The 15430-nt window shown below is 37.5% G+C and overlaps 1 protein-coding gene across 11 annotated transcripts in view; it reads right to left on the reverse strand.

The window, feature by feature from the left end:
- Positions 1-15430, reverse strand: part of NVL (nuclear VCP like) — a 179037-nt gene that overhangs the window by 129316 nt on the left and 34291 nt on the right. For 10 of the 11 annotated variants that reach the window (XM_070768021.1, XM_070768020.1, XM_070768027.1 and 7 more), the window contains 5 exons: positions 15056-15274; positions 11884-11988; positions 6727-6789; positions 3969-4088; positions 2305-2404 (listed from right to left, as the gene is read on the reverse strand). In XM_070768021.1, the coding sequence (XP_070624122.1) occupies positions 2305-2404; positions 3969-4088; positions 6727-6789; positions 11884-11988; positions 15056-15274 (607 nt within the window). Of the gene's footprint in view, positions 1-2304; positions 2667-3968; positions 4089-6726; positions 6790-11883; positions 11989-15055; positions 15275-15430 lie in introns of those variants that run through there. The other variant, XM_070768030.1, reaches the window with a different exon arrangement.

Below are 15430 nucleotides of genomic sequence, written 5' to 3' on the forward strand. Positions count from 1 at the left end.
ACACTCAGTTGTCCGTTTTTACAACTAAGGAGAATCTGGAGAAGGAGTTAAAAGGTGAATAAAGAGATCAGAGGAGGTGAAAAAAACATGAGGAAAGACAATGTACCCGAGTCCTTTTGAAGGAAAGGATTTTAAGTAAAATTTAAGTAATGCTGAAGGATCCACTATTTTCTAATCTACAGAGATTAAACTAAAAGATAAGATGTCTACAATAAACATGAATGAAAGATGTTGAGTGCAGTTAAAGACAGAATAGGTTATGGCAGACCCAATACTGTCTTCTTGAAATCTGCTAGAAAAGATCTGCAGCTGCTTGGAAAGGCAGGATGTAATGTTATCCAAATTTGAGACCTTCAAGGTTTCTTCTAGCATGACTCTGATTTTATGACCCAACGACTGTTCCTACTGCCAATACCTAAAGTGTGTATGACAATGATAATAATTACTTAACAGCTACTTGCCACACACTACAATACATACATAACCAACATCACTTAAGCTTTGTTGACAATACTGCCTATTAGGTATTATCATCCTCATTTTATAGATGAATAAGTACTGGTTAGCAAGATGAAGTTGGAGAAGGAAATGGCAACCCATTACATTGCCTGGAGAATCCCAGGGACGGGGGAGCCCGGTGGGCTGCCGTCTATGGGGTCTCACAGAGTCGGACACGACTGAAGTGACTCAGCAGCAGCAGCAGCAGCAAGATGAAGTAATATATGCTCAGGATTAATGTGGTACAGTAAAGAGTAAGTACAGTGGTCGTTACCTCTGGCTCTTGGCTAGAGTTTTCTGTGCAACAGGAGTGTTTTTGTTATGCTCAAGAGATGACTCAAGGTTGGCCCCAATATAACTTCAGGATGGGGCTGGTTATCAGAATAACTAACCATCTGATTAGAGGGTTGGAACTTGTAGCCAGACATCTGGGGAGGCAGGGGGACTGAGTTCAAACACATGGCTGATGAGTAATCAATAAAAACTCTGGACATCAAACTTGAGGGAGATTCCTGGTCGATGAACACACTGATGGGACAGGAGGGTGACGTGTCCTGACTCCGTGGAGACAGGGCCTGGAAACCATACCACCTCTGAGATCTAGCCCCAAGTGTACCCTTTATAATAAACTGGAAATGTAGGTATAGTGCTTTTCTTCATTTTGTTAGTCCTTCTGGCAAATTATTGAACGTGAGGGCAGTTATGGGTATCCCCAAGTCTGTGTAGCAAGTTGGTCAGAAGTGCAGGTGTCCTGCAGACACCACGTGCAGCCAGCATCTGAAGCAGGGCAGTCGTCCAGACGACTCACCCCTTAACTTGCAGGTTCTGGCACTAACTCTAAGTGGTTAGTGTCAGAACTGAACTATAACCTACTCAGTTGGTACAGACTAGTTAGGGTTGAAAGAGAAGAGTTGGTAAGATGTGAAGTGCTACAGCCAGGACTCATACCCAGTTCTGCCGAACTCAAAGGAAATATCTCTAATTCAAAGATAAGAGTCTAATTCAAAGGTGTTAAACCATAACACCTTTCCATTTTTCTTTTTAAAATGAAATGGTATACAATTCATGAAGATTTTAGTATCTGTACTAACTTATGAGAAACGAAAAATTGTATCAGCTTGGAAAACTGAAAAACCCATTTCAGCAATTAAAGTCCCATGTCACTGCTGGCAGACACAGTTAGAAACCTCAGTGCAGGGCAGCTATGAGAGTCGCTCATATGGATGGCGAAGTATCAACAATACGAAAACAATTTAGGACCCAAAGTATAAGCCACCTCCATTCATTATTTCTGAAGTTTTGAGCCTTTCCCAGAGGACTTAAGCTTTTTAACAATTTAAAAAATGAGTTAAGTGCAGGTATATGGATAAGCTTCTAGGATAAAACCTTAAACACCCACCTTCAACCTTCAGATACAGTGAAAAAGAGCCTGGTTCCTGTGTCCTATAAGCTTGAGAGGAACCACAGGATATAAATCCTGATAATACTTCACGGTCAAAGTGTATGTTACAAGTGTTCTTGGCCAACAAGACAACTTGCTGTCCACCAACACAGAAAAAGTCTTACAGAATCCAGGCCATACCACCAAACACACACACACACACACACACACACACACACACACACACACATCCATTTAAAAAAAATTATAGGTGACTTAAATGCTTCCTAAAGTTTTATTCCAACTTATGAACCAAAAAGGGATTCCCCAAACTTAATCTTTCTTTACTAGGATGTATGTAAATTATACTGTTTGTAAATGCTGGAAGTTTTTAGACTTAGCTGTTTTATAATCTTCTTTCTTACCTGGTCTGTTAGTGGCTGCCATAATAAAAACTTGCTGACGTGTTTCCAGACCATCCATCTCTGTAAGCAGCTGATTCACCACTCGGACACTTGCCCCTGTCTAAAACAAATAAATATAGCTCCATCAGTTCCTAATAAAAAGAACAACACACTGCTATTTTTTTTTCATACAAAACATTGTAATTGCTAACTTGAATGAAAGTTTCTGTCAAAAGATATAATATCATTTCCAGAAGTCACTGTATCTGATCACTGTGCAAAACATGTTCTTGTCAGAGTGCTTCCCCCGCAATCCTGCTACTATTCACAATTCAGATGAGGAAACCAAGGCTGAGAGAGGCTCTTCGTCCAAGGTCTCAAAGCTAGATAAAGATAGAAATGAAATTCAGTCTCAGGCTCAGCTAGTCCCAAAGTTTTACGCTTCTGAGTCAGTTGAAGAAGCAACAGCTGAGAATTCAAAATCCTGTGATAAACCATAATGGAAAAGAATATGAAAAGAAATGTACATGTGTATAACTGAATCAATTTGCTTTAATACAATTAATATTATATATATTAATTGCATTAATATTAAATATTAATATAATAACATAAATATTAATGCACTAAATATCAATATTAGTATAATTAATACCATCAGTTAGCTTTAATACAAATTAATACAACACTGTAAATCAATTATACATCAATAAAATAAATTTTTAAAAAAGATCTAACAGCTACAGTGAATTTCCCTTTAGGCAAATCTAGACTCAGCTCTCGTTTTTAAGGTATTTAAAGATTTTTTTGATGTGGACCATCTTTAAAGTTTTTATTGAATTTATTACAATATTTTTTGTTTTAGGTTTTGGTTTCTTGGCTACAAGGCATGTGGGAGCTTAGATCCCTGACCAAGGATGAAGCGTGCACCCCTTGTATTGGTATGTGAAGTTTTAACCACTGGACTGCCAGGGAAGTCCCAAGACTCAGTGTTTGGATGCCAGATCAGACTCCCCAGGACACTGGATATCCAGAGCTATCAGCTGGGACGCTGAGGCCTTTTCTCTTTTCCGTGAAGCATGTAATACAAAGCTCAGGGCAACATCCAAGAGAAAGGTTATGTATTTTTTTATACTATGCTTCACTACTCTTCCAGCTCTTTATAACAGTATTCCTGAGACCTATTTCTGAGCACTCATTGTACTGAAATTTCTAAGAACAGTGACTCACAGTAGTAATGCAAGTGGTATTTAATGCAGATCAATTCATATCTTCCCCAGATAGAAATGGTGCTGAATCTTAAAGCATATTATCTGACCCTACTTAGAGCACATGATGTCTGAAATTATATTTTCTACTGTTTCAGAAACCTTGAAAAGAATAATCAGATTACAAGGTAAGCTATCCAGAACTAACATTCCATTCCCAACAACACACTTGTGTCAAACAGGTATGACAAACCAAAATAATACACAGGAAAACAAAATGAATACAGAGACTAATAAAAATAAAACTGTTATCCTTAAGCCGTTTTCAAATTACTAGCTTTCTTCACTTAAACAGTCTCAGCGTTCTCAAGGAATGACTTTATAAAACAACTATTTGAACTCTACATAACTTTACAAGAAGTTAAAAAAGGTTTGGTGCTTCAAAAAAATCTGTAATCACTAAACTATGATACCTACCTCCCGGGCTGATCTTCGAGGGCATAAGGCATCCACTTCATCAAAGAATATCACACAGGGTGCTGAGTTCTTGGCTCGTTGAAAAACCTGTCGCACAGCACGCTCACTCTCACCAACATACTGACCATACACAGAATGGAAATAAAATGTAGAAACAATTCAACTTTGGAGTTTGGGCCAAATTATAGTAATACTAGTTTTAAATGACATGTATATATCAGAGTTCAAAAAGCATTAGGTCAAACCACAGACAACAGCTGACATTTAACCATTTTGACCTATAAAAATAGTTTTATTTGGTTCGACTTCGTAAAATTAAGTCTTATTTAAACTTATTACAAATTTCCTCATTTATAAAATGAAGACTAAATAGAATATAAGGTCTCTTCTAGGTCAAGAAAAATTCCACAATTCTATGGCATTTTAGAACTGATCAAAGCTTTATGCATATAAAACACCCAGCATATATTTTCATTAATTCAACAGTATTTTAAATGCAAAGAGGACAACTTACTGTCCTACTGTTGTTTCTATATAGGTCATCTTGCTAAAGGAAGAACTCATGATCATAATATAGCATCAGAGGAGGCAAATCAAGCCAGCTAGATATCTACCAGGTTTCATAAATGCATACTGTATGGTAAAATCAAAATACAAAGCAATTCATAGGCAGCTATAACATTAGAACTAACTAAAATAAAAAGTTATATGTAAAATAGTTTCACTTTTAGCTAGGCACAAAAAATTATTTGTGTAAAATTTCAACCTAGTTAACTAAGAAAAGCTTTTTTTCTAATATTGCTAAATAAGACAGAATCTGAAAACATCTTTACAACACCAATTATATCTAAAGTATCTTTTATATTACTGTATGACTACATGGCCATATGAAAGTAAGGCACAGAAGACATCAGAGATGACAGCGATTAAAGCACTTCTGTTTTCTATCTGAGGAGATCTCCTTTTCTTCAGATCTGTCCTATAGCTTTCATTGTACTTTGCCTTACTCTGCTTCTCTCACAGGACCTGCTTTTCCAACCTACCTCAACACAGTTCTTGCAGTCTAAACGATCATTGATCTTTCTTCCCATCGCTCTCTCATCTCTTATAGCACCTCCTACTGTTGTAATTTCTGAGCTATTCTACAATACCTTCACCATATTACAACATAAGTCCTTGGAAAGCAGAAGCCATGACCATTTCTAATTTTTCTGTGACCATAACATCCTGCACAGTGTACAAATACAGCAGACCAATTTAGTTTCCTGAAAAAATCTAAATTAACAAAAATTAAATTTGGAATGCTGAACTGAAACATTCAGTAGATATTTTAAAATTATTATCATTTTAAACTAATTGATTTTGGCTGCACTGGGTCTTTGTTGCTGCACTTTGACTTGTATATAATGCTCAACTTAAACATCTATCCAGAAAAAAAACTGAGTTTTTATTTTTTTCAAATTTCTAATTGAAGGATAATAATTGCTTTACAATACTATGTTGGTTTCTGCCATACATCAACATGAATCAGCCATAGGTATACATATTTCCCCTCCCTCTTGAACCTTCCTCCTATCTCCCAATCCATGCATCCCTCTAGGTTGTAACAAAGTTTTTAAAACTGTGGTTATAAGTCATTCAATAGACTACTACACATAAAACTAATAACTAGAGGCAATATATCAACAAGGAAAATATTATAATGTTTAACAAAAATAACAAAATCAAGTTATAAAAGAACACATAACATTTATAAAAAGTGGCTTTGTTTTTATAGTTCCAAACATATAATGAAAGTAGACATAATAATGTAATGAATCCCAAATACCTCCATCACCCAGCTTCATAATTATCAACACAATTCATGACCAGTTTTATTTCATCTAAACCCTGTCCACTTTCTTTCTTCTTGTTATTTTGATGGAAAGCCCAGACATCATAACTTTATTTATAAATATTTTACTACCCCTAAAAGATAGTAGTTTTAACATTAACTACATGACTACCACACTTAAAAGTTATTTTCTTAATATAGGGATAAATATAAAATATATAGTAAATGTAAAAAGTGCACTGAATGAATTGAAAAAGGCTTTTTAAACAAATGATACCATTTTCATTTCTTCTTTCTTTGAATATTATAGAATGGCATTTTTACTTTTCACAGGCATAAACAGGAAATAAGAAATTCAAAGTCTCAAACTTGAGATACAAATTGCTTAAATGCAGAAAGAAGTTATTATATAGTAAATACTTCAGTGATTTCTTTCCCTCTAAGTATTTTTATTTATTAATCCTTAGCTCATCTGAAGGAAAGCAGGTTAGGAGTCTGACGACAAAGATTCAAATGTCAGCTCCACTAACTCCAAGCTATTGGGCACTGGCCAAGTTATGCAACTCCTCAAAACTTAAGTTTCCTTATCTGTGAATCAGGGCAACAATAATATGTACCTCACAGGGTTGTTGAAGAATAATACATGTAAAGTGCTTGACAAATTCAGAGTTAACACTTTAAAATGTTGACTATTTTGATTATTTCCATTTTGCTGGTGAAAAAATTTAGGCTCAGATGTTAACAGACTTAATTAAGAAAGCATTTATACACAGTGAACAGTATAGCAAAGCAAAGCTCAATCTCTTCACTCCTAATGCAGTGATTTTACCAAAATACCATGACTATTTCAACAATCTGAGGACCCTGTACTCTGACCATTACTTTTCCTAATAAAAAATAATAGCTAATGCCACAGCAACTTACCATGTTTAGTAATTCAGGGCCCTTGACAGATATAAAATTTAACCCCGACTCATTTGCAACAGCCTAGTAAGAGAAAAAAGACATAAATAAGACAAGGATACAATAAAATACTAAAAATGTGTGATAATACAAGGAATTTTTTTTTTAATACAAGGAATTTTTGCTGTTTATCTCTATTTCCCCCTTTTCATAGCTGCCTCTTTCTCATTAGAAGGACAATAGACAAATGGGAATAAAAAGAAACTCAATACTTTTCACAAATTACTCAGACAAAATTTAGATGAAAATGACCAGAAACATTTATGTAAATCTTTTGTTTGCATAAATGTGGTACACGTAAGCATATTTGAAGCCTGAGTTTAGAATCCTAGTAAAATCATAATCTCACTGGGCACAAATGCCCTGCCCAATGAAAGCAATCAGTCATTCATTCATCTATAATCCAAAATTCAAAAGCATCAATATTAGTCTTTATGGTACTTCAGTCAGTTCAGTTGCTCAGTTGTGTCCTACTCTTTGCGACCCCATGGACTGCAGCACGCCAGGCATCCCTGTCCGTCACCAACTCCCGGAGTTTACTCAAACTCATGTCCATTGAGTCGGTGATGCCATCCAACCATCTCATCCTTTGTCGCCCACTTCTCCTCCTACCATCAATCTTTCCCAGCATCAGGCTCTTTTCCAATGACTCAGTTCTTTGCAACAGGTGGCCCAAGTATTGGAGTTCAAATTAGTCCCTCCAATGAATACTCAGGACTGATTTCGTTTAGGATGGACTGGTTGCATTTCCTTGCAGTCCATGGGATGCTCAAGAGCCTTCTCCAACACAATTCAAAAGCATCAATTCTTCGGCGCTCAGCTTTCTTTATAGTCCAACTCTCACATCCATACATGACTACTGGAAAAACCATAGCTTTAACCAGATGGACCTTTGTTGGCAAATTAATGTCTCTGCTTTTTAATATGCTGTCTAGGTTAGTCATAACTTTTCTTCCAAGGAGCAAGCGTCTTTTAATTTCATGGCTGCACTCACCACCTGCAGTGATTTTGGAGCCCAAGAAAACAAAGTCTCTCACTGTTTCCCCATCTATTTGCCATGAAGTGATGGGACCAGATGCCATGATCTTTGTTTTCTGAATTCTGACTTTTAAGCCAACTTTTTCACTCTCCTCTTTCACTCTCATCAAGAGGATCTTTAGTTCTTCTTTGCCTTCTGCCATTAAGGGTGGTGTCATCTGCATATCTGAGGTTACTGATATTTCTCCTGGCAATCTTGATTCCAGCTTGTGCTTCATCCAGCCCAGCATTTCTCATGATGTACTCTGCATATATGTTAAATAAGCAGGGTGACAATATACAGCCTTGACATACTCCTTTCCCAATTTGGAACCAGTCTGTTGTTCCATGTCCAGTTCTATCTGTTGCTTCTTGACCTGCATACAGATTTCTCAGGAGGCAGGTCAGGCGGCCTGTATTCCCATCTCTTGAAGAATTTTCCATAGTTTGTTGTGATCCACACAGTCAAAGGCTTTGCTACTGCTGCTGCCAAGTCACTTCAGTCGTGTCCAACCCTCAGTGACCCCATGGACCGCAGCCTTCCAGGCTCCTCCGTCCATGGGATTTTCCAGCCAAGAGTACTGGAGTGGGGTGCCATTGCCTTCTCTGCAAAAGCTTTGACATAGTCAATAAAGCAGATGTTTTTCTGGAACTCTCTTGCTTTTTCAATGATCCAACGGATGTTGGCAATATGATCTCTGGTTCCTCTGCCTTTTCTAAATCCAGCTTGAACATCTGGAAGTTCATGGTTCACGTACTGTTGAAGCCTGGTTTGGAGAATTTAAAGCATTACTTTGCTAGTGTGTGAGATGAGTGCAATTGTGTGGTACTTTGAGCATTCTTTGGCATTTCCTTTCTTTGGGACTGGAATGCAAACTGACCTTTTCCAGTCCTGTGGCCACTGCTGAGTCTTCCAAATTTGCTGGCATATTGAGTGCAGCACTTTCACAACATCATCTTTTAGGATTTGAAATAGCTCCACTGGAATTCCATCACCTCCACTAGCTTTGTTCATGGTGATGCTTCCTAAGGTCCACTTGACTTTACATTCCAGGATGTCTTGCTCTAGGTGAGTGATCACACCATCGTGATTATCTGGATCATGATCTTTTTTGTATAGTTCTTCTGTGTATTCTTGCCACCTCTTCTTAATCTCTTCTGCTTCTGTTAGGTCCATACCTTTTCTGTCCTTTATGGTACTTACAGATTATTTTTTTAATAAAGATTAAGCTGTATGGTTTAAAGCCACTGATAGCAAATAAGGAGAAATATATGGTGATACATTTAGAAGAATCCAAAAACTATACTGTGAATGCAGAGATGAAATCTAAATAAAATCACTCAAAATTTCAAAACGATCAAGGAATAAAGCTCCTTTCTATGTTTAAAACTTGATATCTGAGTTCAAGATCTGTGTTCAACACACTCCTCAGCATCTCCACTTGGAACTTTTCCATTTGGATCTTATAGGAATTTCAAGTCTGTCATTTCCAAAGCAGGACTCCTGAATCTCCCCTAACACTCCAAACCCCACACCCCAAACTCTTTTCCTCCTCATCCCAGTAAATATATTTTCTAAGCCAAAGCCACGGTGTCTCCGCTTGATCTCTTGTTAGATCAGTGAGCCCATATGGAAGTTCTACTGGCTCTAATGCTAAAACGTAGGTGAGTCTGTCACTTCCTATTTGTCCACTATACCATCACCTTCATCCACATCATGTCCTATTGTCTGAACAGGCAAAAAACCCAGATCAAATCAAACCCCCAAAACCCTGACTACTTTCCCTCTTGTCTTCCTCCAGTCCATTTTCCACTTAACTGTCAAGGAATTCTTAAAAATGTAAATAAGAGGGGAGGGATAAACTGGGAGATTGCAACTGACATGCACACAGTATCATACATAAAATGGGTAACTAATAAGAACCTGAGGTGCAAATATAACCAATTCAAAAACAAACAAACCTGACAAGGCACCCAGGCCAGGGAACTGCATCAACCCAGTGAATCCACATATTAGCTTGCAGGACCTTCCTTCTGGCTAAAGTTTTCTAAAACTGTTGTGAAAAAATGCAGACCAACAACCCCCTCCTTTATTCTCATCCGCTCCCAAACTCCTTTACAGCAATGCTGTATAAGAGTACTAGAAGCATTAAGCAAGAAAATTTAATGACATAAGTAAAAATAAGTTTAAAAAATTTTACATGTATACACACACACATGAGCAAATGGCACTGTGGATATTTGGTATTTACTGAAGAGCCACAAATTATCTGGCTGCTGTGAAACTTAGTAAAAATGCCATTGGTTTTATTTTTTGATTCTATAATTTTATTTTTAATCAATTAATTTATTTTTGGCATCAATTTTAATTTGTTTACAAGTAATCCAAATGTCTTTAAAAGGTGATAAGGGTTAAGTAAATTATAGATGGAATATTATACAGACACTAAAAACCATGACTAATGTAAGTTTACAAATAACAAAAATGACTCTAGTAAGCTTGATTCCAAAGGGAAGGTAGGAATCACAAAAGACTGAGAAAACTGCCCAGATGATTACTGGGGGCAGGAGGGAAAGCCACAAAACTTAAAAAGTGTCAAAAATATGATTAACAAAATAAGAAGGCCCAAAATACTGATAAACTACAAATATAACAGATCTTACTATATGAAGAGTGATTAAAAGAAAATCACATGCATGTCAGTAGGAAAACAAAGGATATGAACAAACAATTCATCAAGAAAAAAGCCAATAAAACACATTATTTTTAAAAACACACTGCTGCTGCTGCTGCTAAGTCGCTTCAGTCGTGTCCGACTCTGTGCGACCCCAAAGACCGCAGCCCACCAGGCTCCGCCATCCCTGGGATTCTCCAGGCAAGAACACTGGAGTGGGTTGCCATTTCCTTCTCCAATGCATGAAAGTGAAAAGTGAAAGTGAAGTCGCTTGGTCGTGTCCGACTCTTAGCGATCCCATGGACTGCAGCCCACCAGGTTCCTCAGTCCATGGGATTTTCCAGGCAAGAGTACTGGAGTGGGGTGCCATATTTTTAAAACATAACTTAAAACCTGGAAGATAACCATGTTTACCTATAAGACTGTCAAATATTAAAAACAGTGTCAACGGCTACTGCTAATTCAGGGTGCTGGGGAAACAGATACTCATACTCTACTGGAAGGGGAGAAACTGGCACAAACTTCTTAGGAGACACTTTGGTAACGGATCCAATGCACCTGGGTAACGAAGTATTTTGATGGAGTGGTAATGGATCAAAACCTTTGAACGCATGCATTCTTTTCACTAAAGAAATATTCAGGAGTGCACTCTACTAAAATTACCCATCAAAGTACAAAAACGTCAGCACAGGACTGTTTCATGCAGTGTTGTTTAAACAGGGGATCATTTCATGAACTATAGAGCATCTTTATAGCAGAATACTCTGCAGGTATTAAGAACACTAATGTTTATCTATGTATATTGACATGGGAAGATGTTCAAGAAGTATCGCTGAGTGAGAAATCCATGTTTAAAAATCTTAGAGTTGTACATATATGTGTAAAAGTTATGTATGTTATCTTGATATGTAAGTGGAGAATAACATCTGGAAGGACTAACAACAAAATGAAATTATTAGCAGGGAAGAAAGAGGGGATTATAAGTAATGCTTTCCCCTTTTGCTTATCTATTTTTTCTGTTAATACTGTAAAAAACGAAGTTTTCAAAATAACAACTGCAATAAGGAATGCAGAAAAAAATACTTCACTTATAAATAACTATACCAAGGCAGGAAACAATCTTAGCTACAAACTACAACTATGTGATAATGCTCATTAAAATCAATATAATACATAGAATATACAATTTCTGTTAAAATCGATGGGGTTTTGATGTATTAAAATTTTTCTTTTCTAAATTTTCAATGATATTATCTTTTGTAATTCAAATCAAAGTGGGAAACTTTCATGAAGAAAATTTGCTAGTCTTTCCAAAATGAACTTCTAATAGAAACTATGCAAAATTATCCCACTGTAACATTTAAAGTTGAATTCATATTACCCTGATAGTAAGAAACAAAACACATGCCACTGATTTATGCCATACCTTTGCGAGCAGAGTTTTCCCACAGCCAGGAGGACCAGCCAGGAGGACTCCAGCTGGAGTCACCAAGCCAAGAGCTCTGAACTGATCTGGGTTACGTACTGGTGCCTGGAAAACACAATCCCAACATCGACCTGTTACAAATGTCCACTCTATACTGCATATTCAAATTATCTCTAGATGCCTATTTTCAACACTGATTGTGAGGCCTGAAGATAAGAACAGGGCTTAGCATAGAGTGCTTCCCTCTGTTCCCAGCATGAGGTAAAGGGTGATAAATTTAAAATCCTTGCTCTTAAAAAATTTATACTTAAATGTAAGTTCTGGGAACATTTTAGATACAATATTTCAACATTTTAAACTCGGAAATTTTTAGAAAATGTCTCTAGATTTCTAGGCTATAAAAATTTTAGGCACTGCTCCCCTTTAAGAAATCAGAAGCAGAAGTACTCCATGTAGTCAACAGCAGGAGATACCTGTTCACTATCATCTCCATGTATTTTCTTTTAATATTTACACACCTCTAAGGGAAAAGTTCATGCAAAGACGGGCACAATAAAGGACAGAAATGGTACGGACCTAACAGAAGCAGAAGCGATTAAGAGGAGGCGGCAAGAATACACAGAAGAAATATACAAAAAAGATCTTCACAACCCAGATAATCACAATGGTATGATTACTCACCTAGAGCAAGACATCCTGAATGCAAAGTCAAGTGGGCCTTAAGAATCATCACTACAAACAAAGCTGCTGCTGCTGCTAAGTCACTTCAGTCGTGTCCGACTCTGTGCGACCCCACAGATGGAAGGCCACCAGGCTCCCCTGTCCCTGGGATTCTCCAGACAAGAACGCTGGAGTGGGTGCCATTTCCTTCTCCAATGAGTGAAAGTGAAAAGTGAAAGGGTAGTTGCTCAGTTGTGTCCGACTCTTAGCGACCCCATGGACTGCAGCCTACCAGGCTCCTCCGTCCATGGGATTTTCCCCGCAAGAGTACTGGAGTGGGGTGCCATTGTCTTCTCCAAAGCAGAGGTCATAGAATTCCAGTGGAGCTATTTCAAATCCTCAAAGATGATGCTGTGGAAATGCTGCACTCAATATGCCACCAATTTGGAAAACTCAGCAGTGGCCACAGGACTGGGAAAGGTCAGTTTCCATTCCAATCCCAAAGAAAGGAAATGCCAAAGAATGCTCAAACTACCGCCCAATTGCACTCATCTCACACACTAGCAAAGTAATACTCAAAATTCTCCAAGCCAGGCTTCAAAAGTACGTGAACCATGAACTTCCAAATGTTCAAACTGTATTCAGAAAAGGCAGAGGAACCAGAGATCATATTGCCAACATCTGGTGGATCATCAAAAAAGCAAGAGGTTCCAGAAAAATGTCTGCTTTATTGACTATGCCAAAGCCTTTGACTGTGTGGATCACAACAAACTGTGGAGAATTCTGAAAGAGATGGGCATACCAGACCACCTGACCTGCCTCCTGAGAAATCTGTATGCAGGTAAAGAAGCAACAGTTAGAACTGGACATGGAAAAACAGACTGGTCCAAATTGGGAAAGGAGTATGTCAAGGCTATATATTGTCACCCTGCTTATTTAACTTAAATGCAGAGTACATCATGAGAAACGCTGGACTGGATGAAACACAAGCTGGAACCAAGATTGTCAGGAAAAATATCAATAACCTCAGATATACAGATGACACCACCGTTACGGCAGAAAGTGAAGAAGAACTAAAGAGCCTCTTGATGAAAGTGAAAGAGGAGAGTGAAAAAGCTGGCATGAAACTCAAAATTCAGAAAACGAAGATCATGGCATCTAGTCCCATCACTTCATGGCAAATAGATGGGGAAACAATGGAAACAGTGACAGATTTTATTTTTGGGGCTCCAAAATCACTTAAAAAATTGCTCTTAAAAAATTTATACTTAAATGTAAGTTCTGGGAACATTTTAGATACAATATTTCAACATTTTAAACTCGGAAATTTTTAGAAAATGTCTCTAGATTTTTAGGCTATAAAAATTTTAGGCACTGCTCCCCTTTAAGAAATCAGAAGCAGAAGTACTCCATGTAGTCAACAGCAGGAGATACCTGTTCACTATCATCTCCATGTATTTTCTTTTAATGGTGAGTGCAGCCATGAAATTAAAAGATGCTTGCTCTCTGGAAGAAAAGTTAGACAGCATATTAAAAAGCAGAGACATTACTTTGCCAACAAAGGTCCATCTAGTCAAAGCTATGGTTTTTCCAGTAGTCATGCATGTATGTGAGCTTGGACTATAAAGAAAGCTGAGCACTGAAAAATTTATGCTTTTGCCCTGTGGTGTTGGAGAAAACTCTTGAGCGTCCCGTGGACTGCAAGGAGATCCAACCAGTTCATCCTAAAGGAAATCAGTTCTGAATATTCATTGGAAGGACTGACGCTGAAGCTGCAACTCCAATACTTTGGCCACCTGATGCAAAGAACTGTCTTATTTGAAAAGACCCTGATGCTGGGAAAGACTGAAGGCAAAAGGAGAAGGAGATGACAGAGGATGAGATGGTTGGATAGCATCACTGGCTCAATGCACATGAGTTTGAGCAAACTGGGAGTTGGTGATAGACAGGGAGCCCTGGCATGCTGCAGTCCATGGGGTTGCAAAGTGTCGGACACGACTGAGCGACTGAACTGAACTGAAATGGATTGGAAATCATTAAGGAACCATGAAGGAGCATGAAAGTGGAAAAGAGTAAATGAAAATTAACCGAAAGTTTCATGGGCACTAAAACTGTTTTGATCCCAATGAGTGTGATTGAGCTCAGAAAGTATTTCTCAAACAATTTATTCTTCATTGAATCCTAAATCTTTTTCTCTTTAAACCTCAGTGCCATAGAATTCAAACACAACCAAAAGAGTAAATATAAAACAAATCTCAGAAGAATGAAAAGCCATCATTGGGGTGTCACAATAATACCATTGTGTTGTTATACAATAATGATTATTATCGTATTATCATACAATAATAATTATATTATTATAATTGATATATTATTATGTAATAATAATATTACAAGAGAACCTATCACAGAAAGTATATCATCATGCCAATTTAGATATATAACCCAGTACACATGCATGGCTGTTTAGGCATCACACACACCAACAACATTTAGTGGCAGAAACACCTACCAATATCGCCATGGTGAGCTCTTCTCTAATGTCTTCCAGGGCACCAATATCTGCCCATGTCACATTAGGGACAGTGGCAAAGCCCTCCCTTTTGGCAGAGGGTTGGACAGACGACAGAGCAACAATGAAATCATTCAACTCAATGCACAGTCCTTTAAGCTGCTCCTCTGAGAGGGGATCTTGGTTCCTTAGCAACCCCAGCAGCCTTTGTAATTCTTCCTTAAAGGAAACAAATGAGGGAAAAACTGAAAAACCACAAAGCTTGTTGAAAAAGTTACTTTTTACACTTAGTGTAACATTTCTGTAAGGTATATAAACCTCTATACATTTTAATAATTTTCTTCATTGATATAGGTCATTTCTTTTTTTTTTTTT

This window comes from Bos indicus, chromosome 16 (assembly GCF_029378745.1).
Source record: "Bos indicus isolate NIAB-ARS_2022 breed Sahiwal x Tharparkar chromosome 16, NIAB-ARS_B.indTharparkar_mat_pri_1.0, whole genome shotgun sequence".
NCBI classification, from domain to species: Eukaryota; Metazoa; Chordata; class Mammalia; order Artiodactyla; family Bovidae; genus Bos; species Bos indicus.